The sequence below is a fragment of the Cygnus olor genome, chromosome 16 (assembly GCF_009769625.2).
Source record: "Cygnus olor isolate bCygOlo1 chromosome 16, bCygOlo1.pri.v2, whole genome shotgun sequence".
Taxonomy (NCBI): domain Eukaryota; kingdom Metazoa; phylum Chordata; class Aves; order Anseriformes; family Anatidae; genus Cygnus; species Cygnus olor.
In genome coordinates, this window is record NC_049184.1 from 6415439 (window position 1) to 6441699 (window position 26261).

The window sequence follows — 26261 nt, forward strand, 5'->3', positions numbered from 1 at the left end:
TTTTCACATATGTACATTTTGTATACATATTAAACATGCACTAAGGTTTAAAATTATTTAAATTGCACGTGCAATTGTTAGAATACAGAGGTGTCTGTAGCTGTGCAAGACTAATGCATATACGTGTACAAAGTTTTAAACATGCAGAAATAAAGGTTGAAACCTTTCAGATGTTCCACTTATGCTTTACATAACTCAATACACTTTGTTTTACAGAAAACTGATGAAGGTAACTGCCATTTTTCTGAATATTACACGAAACCACTTTATGATCTTAGAACCTCTCAGCTATTCACAAAAGAACCTAACTTCACTGATGTTTCCTATTTGACTTTAAAACACACAAAACCTTGTTATGGGAATTCAGTCCAAGTAACTTCATGCCAATCCTGCAAAGATGCACAGTGCTCTCAGTTGAGACGAAATGAGTTGAGTAAAAATGCTTAGGAATGTGACAAGTAATGACAGCCACTATAAGCAATACATTTTTTGTGTGGAGTATGATGGCTATGAAACACCGCGTGTATGTGTGGAGGTGCATGTATTCCAATGCACACAGGTGTGGTATGCTGCAGCTGGCAGGGAAAGGTGCATGCATGTCTGTGTGAACACAGAGAGAGAAAGACAGAGAGAGAAAACTTAGCAAACCAGGCCTCACAGTCACAGGATGAAAATGAATTTAAATTATCTAACTTCAGGCAGAAAATGAAGTTACCCAAACATGGGCTTCTCAGCTGAACCCCCCACTGAGACAAGGCATGCAGTTCAGTTACCAGTGCAGTATCAGCATTTCTCTTTTGGTAAGAATGTCAGCTCAGCTGCCGTGCTGACTCTGAAGTGAACACCGCAGAACACCACGAGTTGAAAGAATGTGATAGTATGGTGTACAAAATCCAAAAAAAGCAAACTCACTTCTGTCCCATCTCCGGTGACTGATACTAGGGTATTCAAGTGTCCTTGGTAAAGTTTTCAGTGGAAAAAAACAGGTCTGAATGCAATGCTATTTCTCGTAAGTTCATAACGCTAATGTGCAATACTGCATGGGAGATACACTACTGCTGAATGCATATTTTTTTTCCAGAGTTACTGAGATGTCACAGGAATATCAAGCATAGCTCAGAATTCATTAAATCTCTTTAGGATACCATAGACAAAAAGATATTTTAAATGAATTCTATATATTTACATTGATGTTGTTTTCAAGTATATACATGAAACGGACAAATAACTAACACAATAAGGAAAAATGGAAGTCTGACTGTCCTCAGTGCCTTAGCTGTTCTTATTGAGAGCTTCTCAATCTTTGTAATAATCAATGGATGAAATGATAGGGTGGAATGTTGCACAGCAAAATAGGACATTTTGCACTGCAAGTTGAGACTACACCAGTGAATTCATATCTTGATAGAACAGCGTACGGAGACAACCCCCCAGAAATACTGAGCAATTTTAATGCCAGGAACAGTACTACTGCAGACTTTAAATGATTATATTGTACTTACAATTGTGGGTTGAGTAGTTGGAATATAGGTGGTGGTCTGCGGTACCTGGACCAGTTTTATAGGCTGGTTGCTTGTCACACCTGTTGCTATCTGCAGAGACAGCACAGGTAACCTCAGTAAAAGTCTCAGCTTTTACATAAATTCCACCTAGTCATTATTATTATAATATGAAATTTATGTTGGATGTTTTGTTCGTGTTAAAAATTTGTATCTTAATGAATTCACAGGTTACTTCTTTGTTAATAAAACAAAATTCAAATTATGAACATGATCAATGTATACAGCATGATGTTTCAGGTAGAACACCTATGTGAAAGCAATTCCAGATTAGTATAACTGGAATATTCCCTGGCAAAAGTTTTAGGTAATCCCATCCCGTATTTCTCCAGTAATTCAAAGGTTGTGCTGCCACAGACAATACGTACGAACTTCAACTGAGCCAAAGTTCAACTAACTTCCCCAAAGAATTCAGGTGGAACAGCACATCCTTTTTCCCCTCTTTAAATGTTTCCCAACTTAATCCCTTAGATGACATGTCAAGCCCAAAGATCTAACATCAGACAGTAGTAGCAAAAGTGTCAAGAAATGAACACAGCTCTCTAGTTTACTATGCTTCCCAATTCTAGAGGACTATCTCAATGAGACATCATGCTGGAATCACAATACTACAAAATTAGTTTGCTTTTAATATTTTAAAATACAACAAGGTTCCTACGGATGTAGGGGATCATGTGTAAGGGTTTGAAGGATCAGCCCCCCCCATAAAATTTTTCATTTAATAAATCTTGCAAGGGCAGAAGAAAAACGGTGCTGAAATTGCTAATAGTCAAGTCCTACCTATAAAGCAAAATCTTCTCTATAAACATTTTCTATATATGCAATGTTAAGTCCCTTTTATTAGAGCATTTGCTCATCCTTGCCTACTGAATACTATCAGAGTAGATGCTATGGAGGATTTCGTAACTGCACACTGCTCCGTTAACTGTAGATCCAGGTGAACTGTTGTATCAGTGTTATGGAACATTGTGGTACCCTAGTGGCAGTCTGTTGTGATAAAGTAAGTTGATTTGAATGCAGGTCTTGAGCTTGGCCTCTGAACCCCCAGGCAAGAAGGGCTTGGAAGTGCTGCAGTCAGTATTGCTTATCAGAAGGCAACTTGTATCGAAAGATCCAGACCAGAAGCTACACTGATGGGTCCTGGAGAGAGAGAGAGAAAGAGGTCCAGTCCCCCTTGGCTGGAAGGATGAGTCAAGCCAACACAAGGTTTTATTGGGAATGAGTGAAGGGGAAAGGGTGTTCCCAGAGGACAGAAGGAGATTTTTTGCCAAGATGAAGGAAAAAAAAAAAAAACACAACAACAACAAACAAACAAACCAAAACTCCCTGTCTTACTCCCCAGATCACACTGTTTGAAATACGCAAATGGTTACAAATTCCTGGCTGATCCAGGGAAGCCTTTAGGGGTAGGTTTCAGAGGAATCTTACATGCTATTTTAGTTTGAAGTGACCATAATGATACTCACTGTAACACTCTCTTTGCTTTTATCAGCTGAAACTTCCTTCTCCTTGGGGGTGCTGGCTGTTTCTGTGGGTGTAGGCTGCACACTTGAACTGGGCTGTGATGATTTATTTAATGTTTCTGTGCTAATTTCAGTATCAGTTTCTTGCTGTGTTGCAGTAGCTAAAGGAAAAGAAGAAAAGAATAGCCACTACTCATGTGTGACGGTCCACAGTCACTCTTCACAGGCACATCTCCACCCATGTAAATGAGGAATACCGAGTCATTGTGTATTACACCCACCCTAACTCCCTCAGCTACGAAGCATGCAACCCACAGTAAGATTACCTGACTGTGTGCAAGATTTCATATGCTCAGGCCAGTGAGCTTGTTGGCAGGGATAGTCACAGTAGCTAGTATTCCAACAGCAATAAAAGATGGCCTCTTTCTTGCAGTTGGCACACCACTGCTTCTTCTTAGTTTCATCCACTGCTTGCTGCTTTTCCATTTCCAGCTGCTTCTTCACCTCAGCAATCAAACGATCTCTTTCTTGTTCCAGACTCTGACGCATTTCAGCCATTGTCAGTTCTAATCAAAATACAAAGAAAGATGAATTTTCTGTTCACCCCTCCAACAACAAGACCCTTCTTGAAAAACTGGAGCAACATTTGCCAGCTTCCTACTTCATTACTATGAAGTAATCAGCATAAAATATCTCTTGAAGAGGGATTATCCAATGATGCATTAAAAAAAACAATTTTTCTGTCCTATCAAAAGCTCTCTGTGGCCTAAATTTGTCTCAGAGGACTGAACACCTGTTATTTACTATGCACAGACAAAAGTACTTTGTGTATGGATTGAAACGGTATCCACTGACATCAACACAGCACATTCTATAAGGTATTCTGTCCTTGACATGGCTAATTTGTAGTATCATATGATGAAGACAATGTATACTTCTAGCATTTAAATTTTTCTATTTGGGACAAAAGATAGACACAACATTTTGAACTGTCACTTTCATACCTAGATTATGCTTCATTTCTGAGAGTTCCTGTTGATGTAACCATTGAAGTTTTTCTATCTCAATCCTCAAACGCCGAATCTAAATATTAAAAAGTTAATATGTAGTAGTAATAAACAGGGTGCAGTGAATACATAACTATTATACAGAAAAACATGCCCATAATAAAGAACTTGATCATCACTTACGTTAAGGCTCCTTTTTATTAACATGAGGAAAGTATTCTATTTGCTTGCTAGATTTTCCTACCATGAAAAGTGCAGGATTGTTTGAAAACAAAAAGCACTTATATTAAATTTGGACTTCCATCTAAAATTAGTTAAGTCTCTAATTTCTCTAACCAGAATCAAAAATCTGTTCCTCAGTTTTGCTTGTATTTATTGGTGTGCCATTTGATTTACTTAGTTATTTATTTTAATGAGACCAGACTTAGGAAAGCAAGTTTTTCATTCGCTATGGATTGGGAATACAAATATTGTTGCTCAAAACTTTAACTTCCTTATTTTGCTTAAAACAAGCAAACAAAACATTACACACTTAACTCTGAGCTTTCTCTTGTTCACATTCATTCATAGTTTACACTGTTCAATCTGCTTTTGCCAAGTTTAAAGAAAACTCTTTAAAGAGTAGTAAACACTGTATGATAATATGGACAGCATTTTTTTCTAAAGTATTAAATTGATGGTCATAATGAAATAACTGAAATAAACTACCGCACTACAAGTAAACTAAAATCGTCTGGTAGGCATCTTTTTGCTTTAAGAAGCTGACCAAAAAATGTTGAAATTTAAAAAAAAAAACTTTTCTGTTTTAAACAAGGTGATACAAAGAAATCCTCAACAGAAGCTAGACAAAATACCTTTAAGGATCTTTCTGCTTATCTTATAGAGCCCACCTGATATTTTTTCTGTGTTTTTCTCTACCACACTAATCATTACTTCTGTAACAGCACAAAAACTATGATCTCTAGATAGCATTCACATATAATGTGTTATAGGAATAGCTACACAGTACTGTATGGTTACTTGGTATTTTTATACCATGTGAAATAAAGTTATTTATTTTCACAACTTTCAAAGTTAAATAGAAGCAGTATTTTTTTTTTTTAATCTTACACTAACCTCAGCTATTGTACTTCCAGTGGTATTTTTTGAAAGATCATTATAAATTTCAGTCATTGTTCCTTTGATGGCATCCATCATCTGAAAGACAAAAATCAAAAAAAATCTTTGATACACATTTTTAATAGATACCAGCTTACCTTTCATTTCAACCACTCTAATATGAAGTTCTATTACTATCAATGTCACATATCTGTATATACGTTTACCCAGATCTACTTTTAAAGGACTATTTTAGAAGGTAGAAGATGACATTTTTCATCAGGAGTCTGATTTTTTTAATTGTCCTGAATTGGTGAACAGCTTGACCTTCTAATTACCAAGACATTGCCATTGAAGTCAGTTACAAACAAAAAATTTAACTGAGTTTGGGGAAATAGACACATTTAAAAAAAAAAATCAAAAAAAAAGAAAAAAAGAGGAAAAAAAGGCATTTACTGACATTGCTTACTACTGACAATCCTACCAAGACCATATGGTCAAGTGAGAACATTGAAAGTTGATAGTCAAGATTAATTCTTATGCTTTTAATGTTTGTGTTTTAAAACAAAGCTACATTTTTGTGTATGTGTTACTAAATACAGATAATGAAATATTAATGTTTACTGTAAATATGATGTTATGGAGCTATCTACACCTTTATAAGGAAATACCAAGAATAGGCCAAAACTCAACGCAGTGTAACCAAAAGAAGCAATGGGGAATATGAGAGCCAAAGAGTCTAAAGTACCTGGACAGCTAAAGCATATCGTACATACACTCTGGCTTAGAATGGCAGCATTCAGCCAGTTCCACAATGATGGTTCAGCACTCTCATCGAAGTCTAGCTGTTTCTACCCAGCAGAATGAGTATACAACATATGATAACTTAACAATTATTAATTTCACAATAAAGTTTTTATTTCACAGTTTAAAATTTTAGAAATTTGAAAGTTCATTTCATGACAAAACTTAAAGAAAATCTTATTCAAGAACTTACTTTGCTAGTATATTTAGCAATATCTGCAGCCACATCAGCTGAAGCTGTTGCAATTGGCAAGTCTGTATTAACTGAGGAAGAAAGTGTATTTGCAGATCCAGAACTTGTAACCATAGAAATCGGTTGAGTACTTGTAACCAAGGTTATAGTTGATGTGGAAGTGCTCTGGGTGATCTCTTTCTGCTGCACAGCTATGGAAAGAAAACGTACAGCAGATCATCAATCACAAACGATTATGAAAATGAACAGGCAAACTTTTTCTAATTTTAATGTCCATTAAATATACGCACCTAACCATTTCCAAGATTTGTCTTATTTATACAACGGTGCTATTTAATCAACAGATTATACAGTGCCCAGTCACTGAACTGATACATTATTAACAAGGCTTAAAGGTAATGTAGCAAACAACTTCAAATCTTACAAGTTTAGACTGGCCAATGCAAAAGTCTCCCTTAGATCCATATTCTTCCCATTTGGGGACTTCCCCATCCCATTTCCTAACCTCTCAATTTGGAGAACTCCCAACTAATACCATATGTATAAGCATAACTTAGTCTTTGACGTTTTCATTTGTCACCATTTGGAAACATACTAATGAAGTTTTTTCATTTTTTGTTTTCTAATAAGGTTTAGTGAGCTACTGTTGAAGACGGTCTGTTTTAGTCTCACTTTCTGGTGTTATTTGCATTCTTTTTTTTTTTACTAATTCTACTAATTATTGTTAGTTTTGAGCTGTGATGTCTTTAGTATACATACATCCAGCTCAAGCTCAGCCTTTGGCTGGGTGCAGAGCAAGGAATGCAACATGAGATTAACTCATTAAAGCAAAGAATTTCTTCAGAGAATTAAACAGGACGAGAGTCTTGAGTTAACTCAAAGAGGAAAAGCTTTCTCATCCTTGCTCAATATTTCAAATAATTTTAAAGCAGTTGGTAATTCAAAAATAAGAGCAAATACCTTTCACCTTTACATCCCTAATGACTTACCTGCCTTAATTTTTTTAGACAACTCTTTTTAAATTGTTTTTAACGATTCACATTATAAAGATATCTCAGTTGCTGATATCTTCAAAACACAAATTACTGAAATACAATAGTTCTTCAAATTATCCCTATGCACTATTTTTGTGTCATTTCAGTATGTACAAAAAGCTGTATATTTTAGAATGTTTTCATGTGATATTGCTAGCATATAATACTTAAGACAGAACATAGCTATGATGCACTCAATAGTATGTTGATAAAACACACTCATGGGCTGAACACTGAAAGTTTAGTCCATATTATTGAGCTCATACTAAGGCATGACTATTAAAAATAAAACACCAAGTTTCCCGTTTATTTCTCTCACTGAATATTTCTGTACCAAATTTGTGCAGTCTATAAGCAGAAAAATAACACTTCTTCATCACTTCTTGAATGAGTCACAAAAACAGTTCAGGAGCAGAGAAATGTCACTCTGGTAAATGTTTGTATGTGTCCCCTGATACATAAGCCTCTCTTCTGTAAGAAATTACTGGCTTGTTGGTAGCATTAGCAGAATGGAGAATATATCTGCATGTATCTAGCACACCTGAAAATAGTTCAGCTGATTAATTTGAAACTACAAATAAAGCTAGATTTGCATAAAGCTGCTGTTCTTTGAACTGAAGTAGTTGAGGTGCTAACTTACATGACCATGTGCCTACTATTACAGAAACCTCTGGCAAAGGGATGGTAAGAAAACAGTTGTGAAAACACTGTAACATGCCAGACTGTTTGCTCAGTGAACTGGAATCAGAGTCCTGTTAAGAGCTGATTCTTCCCATCAACAGGGATTTCAAAGACAAATGCAGCCTGGGTAATTTCATTGTTAACAAATTACTGTATGAAAAAAAACTGTACAAATCAGCTTCTTGACAGATAAAATAAGATCCAGTTTGTAGATACTGAGATAGTGGTAGTAATTGTGCAACTGGAATAGAGTTGATGATTTTATCACGTAATCCAGAAAATAATTCTGTTTACTCTCTCAAATCTGTGACGGCTAAGAATGGCAAAAATATTTTACAGATATATACACAAATGTTTTGTCATTCAAATAAGGAGACATGTCTCTAAATACACACCAGAAAGAGCAGGTATGGTGAGTAAGTTGTTGTATTTTAAAGTCACTTAGAGTAGAACCAGACTTTGAGATTTTGTTTATATAGAAGAATTCCTGGTTAGGCAGCGTTGGAGCACTGACATCACTACTGGGGAATTATGGCATCATGGGCACATTGAGTTAGAAAGTGTATACCTTTAACTGCTTGTCTTGTCTGGTATCTTGTGCCTTGAGAGGACTGAGGTTGCTGTGACTGAGACTGCTGGTTCTGCTGCTGTTGCTGCTGTCTCTGCACCTTCTGCATGTGCCATTTTTGAGAAGATGTCTGAAATTTATTTGAAGAATTCCACACTACTCGCTGCACAGCAGGGGCTGTTTCCTTAGGCAGCAGAGGTCTCTGCTTTTTCACAGGGCTTCCAGTGGCTGCAGATGGAGCACTAACAGTAGAAGTAGCACTGGTAGTTGCTGTCACACCAGCTGGTGGAGTCTGGGCTGCAGAGCGGGTAAGAACTGGAGTTTCTGGTAGAGGCTGGGTGCTTGCACCGGAAGAAGGTGGAGTTTTACCTACAACTAAACAAACATTAAATTTAATGTCAGCTTTTCGCCAGCAAATCTGACCCATAATTTTACAGCTAATTTTTGGAAGAGTCATATGCACCTTCCAGACTACTTTGAATTATTTTCCTCGAAAGGTAGTTATAGAATCACCTAGGTTGGAAAAGAACTTCAAGACCACCAAGTCCAACTGTCAACCTGACCTACCAAATCCCATGTCCCTTAGTGCCACATCCATGTCTCTTAAATACCTCCAGGGATGGGGACTCCACCACTTCCTTGGGCAGCCTGTTCCAATGCCTGACCACCCGGCCCCAAGACTGAGCCCTGGGGGACACCACTGGTGACCAGCCACCAACTGGACTGAACTCCATTCCCTAGGCCTCTTTGAGCCCATCCACCCAGGCAGTTCTTCATCCAGCAAACTGTGCGCCTCTCCAAGCCCCGAGCAGCCAGTTTTTCCTGGAGAATACTGGGGGAAGCAGTGTCAAATGCTTTACTAAAATCCAGGTAAACAACATCCACAGCCTTTCCCTCATCTACTGAGGGAAATCATCTTCTCATAGGAGGAGATCAGGTTAGTCAGGCTTTTCATAACCCATTCCGTCTGCTTCTGATCACTCAATTGTCCCATATTGATATTCTACAAGTAAACTCATTTCAGTCTAGTTGAAGTTGATGGCAATTGAGAAGCACCAGCTGTTGACAAAAACAAAACAAGAAGTACAAAACCCAGAAAAGCAGCCCGACCTCTCTAGAAGAAAGAGAGGTTTGCATTTGTTAGACATTTTCTGGATTACCACTTAAACCTGTCATCCCAGAGTTTACAGCTGATTGTTCCACATAGCAGATCCCATTCTCTTGCTATGCACCTTGACAGGAAAACGTTAGGATTTGTCAAAACAATCCCTTCACTGGGGTGGCTGGTGAGCTAAATGCATGGATGTTCTTACACACATTTTTTTGCTATAACTAATATTACTTTAATAAGTCCTCTTCTGACAAATGGTAGAAGACAAATAACTTTCAGACAACCAAGTCAGCAAACAATTGGTATCTAAAAGCATCTGGTATCTTTTCATAAGTTGCATTGGCAAAGTACAACTGTTTACAGATAGACCTTAAACAGTAGTTCTTAAATAGATACTGTAAAAAATGGTCAAAAGCTGAAACATAATACCGCATTTTTACCTGTGCTTGTCACTTCAAAGGAAAAAAAAAAAAACAGGAATTCCTTAGCTCCAACATATAATATGTAAGATAACACTAAACATATGAAATCCTCATTCAGTCAGAAGGAATATGAGGAGAAATTATCCACAGTTGAATTACAATATTCATTCAGGACCTATACACAGTCAATGAAGCAGCGCAATATATAGTCAGGCTTTGCTCTGTCTACTCAGCTCTCCCGCATCACTGAACCACTGAAGCTGAGAAAATCCTTCCAGATCAAGTAAATAAATCTGAATATCACTTTGTGTTGTGTCCAACACAATTCTGAAATCAGCAAAAATATCAGAGTTAACTTCTTTTAAATTTAACTTGCATTTATATAAGAAAAATGGCATCACTTGCTAGACATGAGTTACCAGGTGTAGAGTTCGGCTTGATTCAGCAATGTTGTATTAGTTCTCGTGATTTACCACTGTCCTCTCTTACTGACAACTTACCACTTGTTGAATAACTCATTTACTGTCCCTCAGCTCACCTGAAACATATTACTTTATTTTCAAAATCCAGTGGCTAGAGAAGTAAGTACCATTCTCCCTCACATGACCAAAACTCTAAGAAAACTGACAAACTCCCTTCCCTAAAGGTCTAGAAATCTCTTTTACCCACTGCAAATGCAAAAAGAAGTTTCTACTGCCTTTGAAGCGTTGATTTTAATGGGACCTTATGAAATTTGTATGTCTGAAAAATTCCAAATACTTCTACAGCTGTGATTTTGGGATGTCTATAGAAACGTAGTTTCAGCTGGAACTCATTAACATAGCAAAAAAAAATTCTAAATTTGTGACGGACCAAATGTTATGTATATTCATAGTTCTATGTTGCTGAAAGGAAACTCAATGGAAGTCTTCTTATTTAAACCAGAAATTATAATGGGGACTGAAAACCTTCCTTCATAGACATAAAGAATGAAAAATCATTCATAAAAATTGTTTTAGTACGGATATTTTTAGCATCTTAATGCAAAAATAGAGCTAACAGTTCCGACTTCAACAACAGCCCTACAGCAAAGAAAAAAGAAAAAGAGAATTTCATCCTACCATCTTGTTTAGGAGGAGGTTCTTTAGATTCTTTCTTGTTTTTCCGTCCTTCACGCCCACAATGATCATCTCCGAGATCGATGACAAGTTCACTCTCAGAATCAGAGTCCAGTCCTAGATGCACAGTTGGAGAGTCTGTCTCATCTTTACCTTTCAGTTTTTCTTTTGCAGGATGTTGCAAACTTTTTCCCTTTTCAGAAAATTCTTTCTCAGTGTCGGTAATTGCCTTTTCTTTGACTGGGTCATCTGTTTTCTCCACTTCTGGACTTGTGCTTTTAAGTTCCTCCTTGTCTTCATTCTGTGCTGGGGGCTTAGGTTTTTTTTTCAAGCTCAATGATTCTTTGTCGCTCCTTGTACCTTCCTTATCCTCTCCATCTTCTTGATCATTCTTTGATTTCTGATCCTCATCACTATATTCACTGTCACTGGTGTCAGATTTTTCAGAATCTTCAGAGTCACTGTGTTCTACTGCAGTATAAACAGCTTCAGATATTTCATTTATTCCTAATTGTGGGGAGGAAAGTACATTCCATGCTGATATCAGACTGACTGGCATTACCAAAAAAAAAAAAATATTCCCTCAGTAGAATGAGGTATATAAATACCATTACCCTAACTGTCAGTCCTTAAGCTATAAGCACCTCCCTTAGTGCCCTATCTCAATATCAAAATGTATAAGAATTACCTTCCACATATTCCAATTATTTTTATTTGATTCAACAGCCCTCCTTTCACTATTTTTCCCCCACTACCTGCAAGTTGTAGCTTTGCTCAATGTTGGGCCAATGCTGACAAATATGAAAAGGAATAATTAGTATCCACAATAAACCACCTTAAAATTAGTAGCACTGTTCACCTGATTAGTTACTTCCGCACATGTTAGCAGAATCAGTTTTAGACTGCGTAATTTTTGTGAGAAGAATCTGTAATTCTCTAGTGCCTAGAAAATCTTCAATTAACTGTTAGACTATGCTTATATTTTTAACAGCTCCTGTATGACCGGATATAATAATTTGTGCAGCTAACCTGAGTTAGGTATAGTTCTTCAATTTTTTAATTTACGAAGCAAATAGAAAGACTTTAATTCTGCTATACTATCTTCAACAGAATGGTTCAAAAACAGATTAAAAGATGAAAGATTTTTGGCAAAAATCTGAAATGTAAGGTCTCACTGTATTTTAAGTTAAACTAGTTCAATGTATTCTATTGGTGTTTAAGAGCTCGAATACCCTCTTACTCTTGTGTTAATGCATAAAATATTTAAAGTTTTACTATTTGAAAACTTTTTTTAAACTCCAGAATTTCCTCAAGTGGTATACTCACCAAGTTGTGCTTTACAACTCTCTATTGTCTTGTCAAGATTAAGCTGGAACCTACTACGTATCTGTCGTTTTGGTGAAATGAGTGGCACAGGGGTGGACTGCTGTTGGACTGACTCACTCAACTCTTTCAGATCCATCTCAGCTTTGCTACGATCTAGAAAAAGAAAAAGGATCTAAGAAAAACATTTTGCAAAAAGAAAAAAGTTCATTATCCATGTAAGACAAATTTTACGGAGTAATAACACACCCTGAAACATATTTCATTTCTTTTATAACTACAGGCTAAACAGTAACTCTAAGATGACTCCACTAAAAATAACAGATTCTTCCTCTCTGATGCTACATATTTCACGTGCAAACTGCATGCATAAATTATATGGATGTTCTTTTCCATCAACATTAAATTATCAAGAAATTATCATTCAGTAAATTGTCCGACAGCAGCTCTAGTAAGCTATTGTTATTTACTGCTATTAGTATATTTTCACAGAGAAAATTAAATAATAATTATCCTTGTAGACATGATTTATGTGCTGCAATCCCACAAGCCAAATATAGAGGCTATATATTGGATCACCTTGGATTATTATATATATATATATATATATATGCATTATAGCATACACAAATTCAGACTAAATAATCTAATGCACAGTCATCTTTTCTAGCCCCAGTGAAATGATCCTAAAAGTAATATTGAATTTCATAGTCCTCATGTTGCATTTTCATACTGCAGAAGACCAAACACACCACAAACTCCATCACTTTCAGTGTAAATTTTGAAAATAACAAAGGCCCTAGGTAAATTGTTTAAGTGCTTTTGAAAAATTTGCTCCTTGTATTAGAACTAGGTTTCTTCTTCCTGTGCGTTTATAGACTGATAAAAACCAACCTTAACTTTTTGTAAGAGATGGTCTTGAAATTAATTTCAATTCAGGAAGATAACTTTCTGCATGATATACAGTATACCAGTTTGTAACTTTGGAAAATATTTCACATAGGAATTACAGTAAATTATTGCAGTGTGAACCAAAGGTATCTGGTAATCTAGTACTGTCTTAATATTTTTTTCTGCCAGTAAGAGAACACAGACTTTTGTTTGGGGCTTCACTGCAGAAAGAAAGGCAGATGAAAATCCCCTTATCCCAAACATGATCTGTGAGATTTAAGCTAAAAAAACATAATTCAAAAAGAGCACATGAATAAGAAAGACTGAACAAAACAGATTAGTAAATTAATAAAATTACTGTCAACTTCTGTGAGGTCTTTTGAGGTATAATCACACATTTTTTATCCTTCAAGTATCAACATGGAAATGATTACCTTGAATCTCTTTTCCTTCACAAAATGTTTTCCATCTAAATTCGGTAAAACACAGATATTTTTTCTCACAGTTGCCCAGTGACAGCTAAGAACTATGGAAATTTAGGTTCCATATATAGCATGATGAAGGAAATAACAGACTATTTTTCCCCCCACAATGCTCTTTAGCTAACTGAGAGTTAGTTAAATCCAATCCACTCTAATTCCACAGCAGTAACAGTTATTTCGTGCTTAGTAGAGAATTTCATTCAAGGTCTTCACAGCCAAAAAGATCTCATTAAACAGTCTCTTTTTTTTGTCACCACTACAAAAAACTGGGACAGAAAGTGAATGACAAAAAGCAGACTACCAAAGAAGTTAAGTAAAATCACAATCACAAGTCACAGCTTAATTAAACTCCTCTGGCTTTCCATAATCTACCCCAGAGGGGCTGAAATAAAATGAGATTTCAGCCTAACTTCTGTCTTAACTGATGACAGGTAGCTCTTTGCAAACATACGAATTACAGTTGCATTGATTTTTAGGTTGGAAAGACAAGCTATTTGTAAAAGTTAATTTTTCTGTGATGAAAGAAATACTGTTAATTTTCCGAAACTGCAATTCAAGATACTTCATCACACAGAAGAGCTTTGAATGGATGTCATCCACAATGACAAAACAAATAAGGCATCTAGCTCCAGTGCTTATGAAAGAAACAGGTGTTTTTTTTTTCCCCTATTGCTATTGTAGATAACAGCAGAGTAACACCCTTCAGTCTCATGTTTTGTTCTTACATGCTGTATGAATATGCAGGGGAGACATTATCTCAATATTAAAAGGATGTCCTATCGCTGAGTTGCTTTCATGGAATGGAACGATATGATACTATAGCAAAGGAACACAAAAAAATTATTTTCCCTATCAAGCTACAAAAAATGCACTGTTTAATTAGAGTTTAAGTCCCTAGCCGATTTTGAACTAATTCATACATCCTCCTAAAAAAGAAATTAACTGGACATATGGTAGACAGCACCTGTGAAAAATACCAACTTTGGAGCTTCGCTCTTATTTTGACATTCCCAGAAGCAAATGAAGGAAAGGAGATCTCATTATCACCAGGTAGGCGTGTTGTTATAGGAAGGTACTTCACCTCAAACATCAAAACACTCTATTCTAAAACTCAGTTCTAGTCAACATTTTCCTTAATTACTGTGATGACAGTAATTTATCCATAGATGACAGAAATGAAGGCTGCCTTTTTTTAGGAAAGGGGTCACAGTTCAAAATGTTTTTAAACTGCAGAGTGTTTCTGAATCAAAGAAGCTGAATTAATAGTTCTAATTGCTATTAAGCTACAGCTCTGTAAGTGCTGAGAACTTAAATGTTATTCTGCACTCTGCACTTAAGAAGAGGGGGAGGTGTCAAAGACCCATTTATAAAATGAGGAGTATCTGGCTAAAGAAGAATAGAGGAAAAAAAAGAGCTGACTGCTGTATAGTAAATATGACTCAATGTGATGCTACTGGAGAAGCGATACATCAGAAATGTCATAAGAAACTCTTCCTAACACTTCCTGAATTAAAGACTGGTTCACTGAGTTACGCAAAACATGAATTGTAACACAACATTCCATTTGGAGCACTTAAAAATAAAAATAAATATAAACACACAGGGAAAAAATTGCGTGCAAACAAGAGATGGTTCATAGGAGAGAGAGAAAATCAATTTAGAAAATATTATGTAAGGGGGAAAATTCACTTTGGAGAGATGAAACATGAAAAAAATATTAACAGCCTTTCTCCTTAAAGCAGAGAAAGCTGCCTAAAAGTTGAAAGCGATCATTGTTCTCCATGGTCAGGAACAGACAAGAAGAGTGTGCTGTATTTCCAGCAAACATTATTTAGATTGGATATTCATGTGAGGTTGAAAGAGTGATGAAACTATCAAAAAGTTTAACCAGGAATAATGTGGAATTTCCCTCATCAATTTCCAAGGACAGATTAAATAACTTTGTGTCAGAAATGAAGTATGGGACTTACTCCTTTTCCTTAGTGTAGTTTGGAATCATGATTTTACTGGAGCATTGCCAGCTTACATCTTACGGTTTTACAATAAGGTGTTTTGTTTACAGTTAGCTTTTAAGACCTGCAGTTTCCTTTCAGGCATGATAAGGATAGAATTTCAAAAGAAATCAGCACTCACAAACCTTTTTCATTTTCATCGAAAGAATTTGAGTGTTGATTTTTTTTTAATTTTGCCATATATATGTATATAGTATGTATATAAATAAAAGAAAAAAATTATAGAAAGCTTTGCTCTAGGATTTGATAAATACAGAGTTACCATCACTACATGGCAGGATATGAATAGAAGAAAAGATGGCCAAAAGGGGAAAGATAAAGACAAGAAACACTATATCATCTACCCAGCGAACTCTATATCTTAATATGGAAGAAGGGTCACAATCCAAACTTATCTAGCCCAGAAGGAGGTCTCACTGAGAAGATCTGTTTTTCCAATTTGTCTCATTAATTCTGAGGTATTAGTAAAAAGAAAACAAGTAAGTTTTTCTCATCACTCATCTGAAAAATTTAACTCCTTATTGGGTCAAAGTTTTACTCCATCTTTTCTGACTCTATTACACAAGGACAGGCGTGTATATATATAAACCTGGAATTAGCACATTCTTCCAAGCAATCTGTGTATAGCTTGATCATTCACACCTGCACTTTTCCCTTTAGCCAGTCTACCAGGAAGAACTGATGGCTCATTTCCAATATTTGTCTTTCCTTATTGCTGAAATATTGCTGTAGGATGATCACACAGCCCTTAAGCTGGCTGCTTAAGGTACAAGTTTCTGTTTTCCGTACTTTCACTTTTGTTTTTTCAAAGAATCCCTTTTCACGCAATTAATCTTATCTGAAAGCCACGGGATTCCCAGATGAAGCCATGTCAGGTATAGCTGACACAAACAAATGAAGAAGTGCCCTTTCCATGCCTAGCACCAAACAGCATATATAGCAAAGGAAATTCCCCTAAAGCTGAAGAAATATTTGATATTCTACCTAAAAGTATACTAGCTGTTCTTTTATGGTATTGCTTGTGGACAACAACAACAGATTTTCAGTTCCACCCTATGTATTCAAAATACTCTAAGCTCCAACTAATGTCTCCCACCTGTGGCTCAAACAATTTCAGTATAAAAATGTTTCTTAACATTTTTTTCCCAAATGCATAATTTTTTTTCAGATAAGACAACAAACAGCTGCAGTGCAGCAAAAGTAAGTAATGGTTATGTCCACACAGATAGATTCACACTAAAAAGTACACTATAAGCTTGTATCTACAATTACATTTAGCTCACTGGAATTTGGAATTTGAAGCATTTCAAATTCTGCTTGCTGTGATCAAGCCTTCTTGAAGTATTTGGCAAAGACCAAGAGGAAGAATCCTGTCTCTCCATGTAATATCATGGGGATGAAAAAAGTGGCCAGAACTGAAGCAGAATACTCTTGGGAGCAAAGCATGACTGAAGAAACTGATTTATGTCTCTATGGCTTTCGGAACTATTTTACCAAAGTAGTACTTTCCTACTTCATCTTTCAAAATTCCAGAATCTAAAATTTAGGGATTTTCAACATGTCTGCTAATTCCTTTCCTCCATCTATCTTCCTAGATGTGGATGGCTAGCGAAGAGGTGACATGAAGGTAGCAAAAGAGAAACCCTAATAAATCCTAAACCCTAAAAAACACAGGAAAACTTTACCAGCAGCTCACACAAGAGACTGAGGGGTGAAGAATGGCAATATTCATATAATTACAAGCTTTAGAAACTTACCTACTGTTTAGTAACATTCATTTGTACAGGTTAGCCAAAAATGATCTCAACTACTTCCTTCCATCAAAACAAAGAAATGATAACAGGAACTTTAATTCCATTTATAAAACAAAAAAGAACAGCTTATTTGATGAAACAATTATACAAGTCCCACATGTAAAGCCCTTTGTTCATTTAAAGCTACATTAAATCAAGTTTGTTCGTATTCTCTCACATTAACACCACTGTAATTTACTCAGCTGTAACAGAATTAGACTTTCAAAGGTCAAGACTAACCAAGATTAAGATTCAGAATGCTTCCCGGAGTGGAAGTTCTTTCTTGCTTAGCAGAAATTGGTGTTGACGCTTGAGGAGAGAAGGGTTTGGGACTGCCTGACAAGCTCCCTGCTTGACCTGCTCTTGTTGGTGCTGGAGAAGCTGAAAAAGTACAAAATTAATACAGAAAGATTTAAAAATAATCACAATAAAGCCATACTCACTGGGACAAAACAGCTTTTAAACCTTCAAAAGAAGGGAAAGGATTTTTGTTTAATAATTTCAACATCATGTCATACCTCAACTGTAACTTACAACTGTCTCTTATGCTTTAGTTTAATAAAAAAGAAACTATAAGGAAAATCATGTTACTACAGCTATTAATTCTATTCAGGCCAAATGAATGTTTACCCTCAAAACAACTCAGTTTTCAGTGAAGTTTCTAGCTTTCGAGATTTGGTTATTTTAAATGTAAACAAACTCTGACACTAAACTGCTATCTATTTAATTGCATGTACGCAGGTAAACACTTCAAAAAAGTAAAACTAGCCCATTTTCTAGATATATTAGTAGAGAATTAAAAACACAAATCATACTAAATTTAGTCAGTGCAGTTGGAGATTACTGATGAAATCTCATAGATAAGGTACTAGGATATTCTAACACAGTTTGGCAAAATTCTGTGCTCTGATCCCTCAAAATGTATGCAAAGTCATGTTTCAAAAACAAACTTCTGGAAACACCCAATCTGTCTAGAAAGGGAAACATCTGTAGGCCATTACATGAAAAGAAAGTCTAACTCCTGTCAGCAAGAGTTGTCCATTAAATCTCTGCTTAATGCTCTGATGCTATCATTCTAAACTCACTGCTGAACAATTTGTGTTCCCCAGTGCCTAAAAGACTGTCTATATATTTTTTCAGATTCCTAAAAGGTAGTGATATCTGCTGTTTCAGGAACTCTTTCATAGAATCATAGAATGGTTTGGGTTGGAAGGGACGTTAAAGATCACCCCTAGTTCCAACCCCCTGCCATGGGCAGGGACATCTCCCACCAGCCCAGATTGCCCAAAGCCCCATCCAGCTGGCCTCGAACACTTCCAGGGATGGAGCATCCACAGCTTCTCAGGGCAGCCTGTGCCAGGGCCTCACCATCCCCATAGTAAAAGATTTGTTTCTTATATCTAATCTAAATCTTATATCTAATCTAAATCTACCCTCTTTCAGTTTAAAACAGTTATTCCTTGTCCTATCACTGTAGTGCCTTATAAAGTCTCTCCTCATCTTTCCTATAGCCCCCTTTAGGCATTGGAAGGCCACCATAAGGTCTCCCTGGAGCCTTCTCTTCTCCAGGCTGAACACCCCCAGTTCTCTCAGCCCATCTTCACAGCAGAGCTGCTCCAGCCCCCTGACCATCCTCTTGGCCTCCTCCGGACATGCTCCAACAGCTCCATGTCCTTCTTGTGCTGGGGGCCTCAGAGCTGAACGCAGCGCTGCCGGTGTGGAGTGGAGGGGAAGGACCTCCTCCCTTGACCTGCTACCTGCACTTCTTGTGATACAGCCCAGGATATCATTCCAAGTTATTTCCTTCACATCACTCCATCACTCAAAAGATGCAAAGGAAACATCCCTATGAGTGGCATACAAATAAAAACATTCCTGTTTAAGGATAGTGCAGTCCTACTACTAGGATTTTTTTTTTCCTTTACAGCAAACAAGTAATTTCATTTACATTTTAATCAAAACACACAGGTTCCAGTAATAGGTCATCTAAGTTTATACATGAAGTAAATATTACAAAAATTGGCATTTGTAATAATATACTGGTAGAAATGTCAGGTGGGAAAGTGACTATACTACTTTAGAATAGACTAAAACATAACAGAACAGTTCAGCTGGCAGGAACCTTCAAAGATCATCCAAGGCCAGCTGCCAGCTGTTAAGTCAAATCTGGTATTTCTGCACACTGTAAGACAGGATCTGTAAGGTGCGAGGAAAACTTAAAAAAATCCCAAGAAATACCATGATAACCAGGAATCCTGAGTAATAGGAGAACATCTGTCGTCATCTATTATCTTTATCTGATAAAACAGCTTTAATGTGATTTCCCGTAATTATTGACACTATTATGAAGAAATAATAGTGTGGTATAATTAAAACTCTACATCCTAAGACAGGAAACAGTACCTGTAAGCTACACCTCGTGTGTGAAAGATGTACAAACACACATACATGATAACTGATCTATAAAATGAATTACTTCTTTTGATATGTTATTGTCTATTGAAATGTCCATATCTTTTCATACACTTAAACTCATCAGTTACTTTATCATCACTTTCATAAGATGTACAGGATCCCATCACAAGGTAACGTGTACCCAAATGTCATTTCACAGCCTAGCTTTTATGGGCTAAGACGAGTAAGATTCCCAAACCACTACCTGTCTGATCTACTGTCCATTTGGCCTTCATGTTTGTCTGTTTAAGAAATTATTTGACAGTACACACACTGCAGAACAAAGGAATAAGCGTTTCTATTGCACAACTGCACCTCCATAATAAGCTACATGCACGTGTTTGAAGGAGCCTTCTACAGCTTCCTGTAATGTTATTTTTAATATCAGATCATCTAAAATAAAAATTTACAAGGAAACAAGCTTTCTCTCAAGATTTATGTAAAAATTGTGTAAAAAATGTATGTGAATCTTGAGAGAAAGGAAGAAGAAAAATTTATATGAAAGCTTTTCCTAAACTTAATGCTTCATTTGGGTTACAATTTCAAGTCTAACATTAAAAAATCTATGATATTGATCATATCAAAACTAAATAAAATTTAGGAAACTTCACTGTTATCATGCCACTTCAACCATTTTTTCCAGTCTCCAATTTCTTATATATCTTCACCCATCCTTTATATGTAGCTTTTAGAACTTCCCTTATTTTTCAGTTTTCAAGATCAAGAAACTTGAAAAGCTTCAAAGTTTTTACAAGTTTTTACTTGACTTTATCAGACTTTATCAGACACTATCAGAAAAAAAAAACCTCTTTAAAAAGGAATCTGAAAAATTAGACCCTGCCAAAAACTTTACCAAATCCATTAGCAATTTGGAATTTTTCTATTGCTCCAAAATATGTGACAAAAAATGCAGAATTGTATGATAAGTCTGAAGGAATTATTTGCAGCTAAGCTATCCACTAAACAGGACTGCTAGAAGTTTATCTCCAATCAATTTTAAAAGCATTATCAAAAGTTTAAAAAAAAACAGAAATGGAACATATTGATTTTTTTTGCAAAGAAATTCTTTCAACAAAAGCAGTTTAATGGACACTAATATTAAATAACATATCATATTGGGGGGGGTGTCAGATAGTGGTGATCTTAATTTGATGGATGGTTTGCCTGAGCAACACAGAATTAGCTACCATTTCGTCTTTCACTACATTGTAAGTCTGCGAAGTCCAAATTCTGTACTCACTGCTCCTATTTCTGTTTAACTACTCTGCCTGTACAACTGTAATTTTATCATATTTTAGCTACTCAGTTGAGGAACACTAATGAACACCTTGAAAAAGAGCTATCAATTTTTAAATAGAATATCTCCTAATCATAACAATTCTAACTAGTAAATTAAACAAATGCAGAAGTCTTGTACCTCCTTCTTTTTTTTTTACCTGTATTTTTCTCTGTAAAGTCCATGGATTCTTCGCTTGCACTAAAATGACTGGAAGTTGCTTTTTTCTCTGCGTCCTGTTCAACATCAGATCCAGTGTGCACTGATGAGTTTGTACTCATTGGTGACCGTGGCATATCTGTCAACGAAATCCTACGACCAGTACTACTGCTCAACATAGGCTTGCTCATTAGAATCTTGGGCGATGCTGTCATATCAAAGTTCAGTTTGATTTTCTCCTGTTTGTCTGTCTTTGCAGTTCCAGCAGTTGGGTTTGCAGGATCTAACAACATTTGGTATTGATTGTTGGGAGTATATGGTGTCCGGAAAGGTGCATAATTAAATACTCCAAACTTTCTGCGAATGTTATCAACATAAACCTCCATTTCTTGCATTGCACTATTGAAGATGCTTTTAGTCTTTTTCACAGAAAAAGGAATTTCTTTTGACATGAGGTAGCAATTATTTATTGGAACCCAGGCCCTATAAATAAAAAAAAAAAAGATGATATGACTACATTTCACACTGTGAATTGACTTGGCAACTTTTTTTTTTTTTTTTTCAAATTTTGATTTATTTTATCCTAATCATAAAGATATGCACATCTCAGATAATTTCAAAGGACTACCTCCACCTTCTTTTAACAGTTCAGTGCTTAAGCTGCGGTATATAAGTAATTGCTTGTCTTAGATTATTCCTAGCTTATTTTACACTTCCCCAGTAACACATAAAACAGGAATAAACATTGGTCAAGTATGATGAAACATACTTAACCAAAATAGTCTATGGAACTGTAAGATGACCGTTACTAAACAATCTTTCCATTGCTCATAGTTAGCAGAGAAACAGAAAAACACAGTTCAAGAAAAAAAAAAGATTTCAAAATAACATTCTTAAATATATAACAATCTATTTTTACACCTAATGTAAGGGCAATCAAACTCCCCAACGCGAGGAAAAATTGCTTCTCTCCAACAAGTACTGGAAAGATTTTATTCATCATGAAATGAGCCAGACTCTAAAACTTTGCTTTCCAAGGAAGCTCAGGAAACTTTGACTTAATAGTTTCATGGCCCTGTACAGTTTTAAAGCACATGTTTTTATAACTATATGGATTTGTATTTTTAATTCATTATAAATCAACTAGTCTTTACCACGGCTTTCTCCATCTAAGCTGAGGGTTCACAGGTACAGAATAATTAATACCTTTCAGAGCAAAACTGGCATTTTCAACACAGATAATTTTTGTCCATTTTTTAAATCTACAGTTGCATGTTCATTCCCATAGTGTTTATACAATACTTGGTTCGACCCTTAAGAACTGTAGTTCTTTGCAGTACAAAATCACAGTCACAGGAATTAACGTGCATACTCAGTGAGATTATGTAGGTGTTAGTCTTACAAACACGACTTGCATTCTACAAAAACGTATAGGCTACAGTATTTTATAGCTTGTCAGGGTCAAGTTTCAAAAAAACAGAATCCAAAAACTCTGAGAGCACAAAATTACAATATGCATTTTTTAACTACAGCCAAAAACATCCTTTGGTTAAATTCTCACCTGTCATGTTGGCCAAAGAAACGGGCATCAACTTGCCCATCTTTATCCCTCAGTGCTTTAGCAGGCCAGAATGGAAAGCCTTTGAGTTTAGCCCAGACCAAAGGATGAGGATTGCTCTAGAGGAAGATGTAAAACATACATTAAGAAGATACAAGCAGTATTACCTTCAAAACTCTAAGTGCAAGTACCACAGATGACCCATGAGCAAATATCCTGTATTTGTGGACTGAGAGGCTGCAAACTGCTTGCTGACATTCTGACATGCTGATATTTCTCACTGAAAGTATGCAATCTGACAGCTAAACATCTTGAAATGGGCTTGTGTTTCCACGAGGACCATGATTTGCATGATGCACAACCACAAGCCAGTGGTTCAGTAAACTTGAGCAGTTTTCCTTGACTCACTAACTCCTCAGTAACCACCACAGGTTGAAAACAGTGAGAGGATAACAAGTCAGAGTCAAATGAGAACTTTGTTTAATCTGTTATCTAGGCTACCATAACCCTTAACTTACACAAGGCTCACAAAACCAATTCTCTCGTTTTTGGCAAGCAGCTAAGTAACATTCCGGACACACTTCAATTTCATTCATCTGAAAAGAAAGACCAAACGGTTATTTAGTAGCGTAAACACATCTAAAGTGTGATCAACAAATATTATAATGTTAACCTAATTTACTAACATAATTTTTCCATAATTCTGTGGTCATAAATCAACCTTTACTTGTCATGAACTCAACACCATTTTGACAGAAACCCATCTTTTTCTACCCCTGTAATGTATCATTTCCAGCTAATGAACTAATCACATTTTTACACGTCTCTTCAGATTATGTGCTATGCTGTCATTTACTCCAGTCAAAAAAAATACATTCTTGCTTTGTTGATGTATTTGTTCCAGTGATAAAGAATTATTTATCATCATTTGTACCAGACACAAAAATATAACTTCAATTGGGTATTTCATTTTATAATAATTTAGGCAGAACAAAAAATAAAATATTTTGTTCCTTATACCCAGATTACAAAAAACATTTAAGAAATCAGGCTCAGGTTACACATGCAATTTTTTTTTGTGAAAAACTGATACAATCTCAGAATTTAATGCGTATCATGCATATTGCTGTGTCAGCCCGGGGGTGAGGAAAACGCTTGGCACAAAGTGTCAGATCATCAGACAATTTATATCAGTGAAACACTATTCAAAAATACTACACTTAGAATAACAATTTTTTGTAATGCGAAACATTACAAATTGCCACTGAAATAAAATCAGTGCAAATGATCAGTTAAAAACACAGGCAGCCATTTCTGTATTTATTCACAGGACTTTCATATAGTAACAGCAAATGAAACACACAAAAACGTATTTATAGATCAGAAAATCTGTGTCTCTTTTTCCAACTCAAGCATTCACTTGGAAAGATAAGTGTCTGTGCAGATTCCATATGTCTCCTTTCTCCCACCACCCACCATTGAAAGTCTTTATTATATATAGAGAATATCCTAATGGATGACACTTTAGCAATGCCGTTTTCAAAATCATTCCATAGGCCATGGATATGCATCTCTAAACAAAAGAAAGCCTACGTAAACTAGAATTATGTAATATACACAATAGAAAACATTATTTCAATCACAAGTACAAGCAATGGAATGTGTTTCTGCTTTAAAAATACAGATAGAACAATCAAATTAACTGGGGAACGCATACCTCATGCTCACAGATTTTGATGATGACTTTTGCTGTTTGTGTCAATTTGTGATTTCCTAGGGAAACAAGAAAAATGCTTTAACCAAGAAAACTTATGCTAAAATTGTGATAAAATCAACAGGTTTTAGTTTTAAAAGTCTGTATTAAAGACAAAAGGGAATATCTAAGAAGATAATGCAAAACCAGTATACACAAAATACATACTTGTAAAAGAATTAGGCAAACAATTATCTTCCCAACAAATACAGTAAAACTCTTAAAATGTTCCCTTAAGCCAACTGCAGCCTGCCCACTGCTGATACACTGTAAAGCGACCAACATGTTGCATCATTTCCTCAGTTAGGTCTCCTATAAAGCACAGCATCATGCAAAATACTAAAGCAATGTATCGTCAATTTGAAAAAAGTTTAAGGTGGAATGAGCAAGTGACAGCACAGGCAGTATTCGGTCCTAAATTATATGTATGTCAGCTGTTTAAAAAATTTTGTTGTGTTTAGGAACTACAGTAATTAGCGAAAAGATACTTTCAGCATTTGCAAGCGTATCTACAACTTGATTTATTACTTTATCTAATCCAAAGTTTCATATTCAAGGACGTAAGTACACATGTACATAAGTACTTACCCCCATTGTAAATAATGCAGTTGTGCAAAATCCATTTGGCATCAGCCAAAAATGCTTCAGTGCAACCGTACATTTTCTTTTTAACATTCTGGAAAGAAAAAATTAAAAATGTATCAGGAAACAGTAATGAATAAGAAGTGACAGCTTCTTCCTGAACAGTTTCCTATCATAAGTCATACAATTAATAAAATAAACTACTTATTTACAGTAAAACCTGTAATTCTAAATACTTAAGAATCTATCAAATTCATGTTGGTTTTTGATTGCCCTGAAAACATATGAACTAAATCAATTCTAATAAAACTAAATTCAATTCTTCAATGTTAAAAAAAAAATACCAAGGGAAAAAAAAAAATACATCATCTGTTAATTTCCTGAAACAATATTATTCTACTGGCATGTTACTGTTCCACAGAACTCTTGTTTTTTTTAATTTTTACAAGGCCCAGAAAAAAATTATTCACCAGATCACATAAGAGAGGATGTTTGATACTCCAACCTACCAGCTGGGTGAAGTAATTCATTTACATAAAATCAGTCACATGGATTTGTCACACCTTTATAACACAGACATCAACGTCCACTTGTAAGGGCACAGAGAATGAAAATGCTTGCTGACTCTTCACCAAGTAGTAGCAGAGCAAAGCTCTGCAGTGCTCCACTATTTATTAACACAGTGGAGAATGAAGAACTTCATAATGTGAAGCACCTAGCTTATTATTGAATTGACAATCAAACTACCATAATCCAACTCTTTACTGTTTCCTTTTTCTTCCACATCTCAGGTGCAGTGGAGATTATAGTATTTGTTGAATGATCAGTACATAAGTCTGGAATGACCCCTGGTCACACACTCACATGGTCCCAAGACAAATCAATGTACCGGTGATCCATTAATAGCTAACAAACATGACGATCAAATGCAAACTCTGATT

The 26261-nt window shown here is 35.8% G+C and overlaps 1 protein-coding gene across 8 annotated transcripts in view; it reads right to left on the reverse strand.

Annotated features, from left to right (window-relative positions):
• ZMYND8 (zinc finger MYND-type containing 8) overlaps positions 1 to 26261 on the reverse strand; it is a 59450-nt gene that overhangs the window by 3223 nt on the left and 29966 nt on the right. For 2 of the 8 annotated variants that reach the window (XM_040576195.1, XM_040576196.1), the window contains exons 7-21: positions 25327 to 25414; positions 24703 to 24758; positions 23504 to 23581; positions 22989 to 23104; positions 21429 to 21910; positions 17779 to 17919; positions 12364 to 12516; positions 11041 to 11544; positions 8408 to 8782; positions 6125 to 6315; positions 5146 to 5226; positions 4027 to 4105; positions 3349 to 3588; positions 3026 to 3183; positions 1503 to 1592 (exon numbers count right to left, since the gene is read on the reverse strand). In XM_040576195.1, the coding sequence (XP_040432129.1) occupies positions 1503 to 1592; positions 3026 to 3183; positions 3349 to 3588; positions 4027 to 4105; positions 5146 to 5226; positions 6125 to 6315; positions 8408 to 8782; positions 11041 to 11544; positions 12364 to 12516; positions 17779 to 17919; positions 21429 to 21910; positions 22989 to 23104; positions 23504 to 23581; positions 24703 to 24758; positions 25327 to 25414 (2832 nt within the window). Of the gene's footprint in view, positions 1 to 1167; positions 2700 to 3025; positions 3184 to 3348; positions 3589 to 4026; positions 4106 to 5145; positions 5227 to 6124; positions 6316 to 8407; positions 8783 to 11040; positions 11545 to 12363; positions 12517 to 17778; positions 17920 to 21428; positions 21911 to 22988; positions 23105 to 23503; positions 23582 to 24702; positions 24759 to 25326; positions 25415 to 26261 lie in introns of those variants that run through there. The other 6 variants (XM_040576201.1, XM_040576200.1, XM_040576199.1 and 3 more) reach the window with 4 other exon arrangements.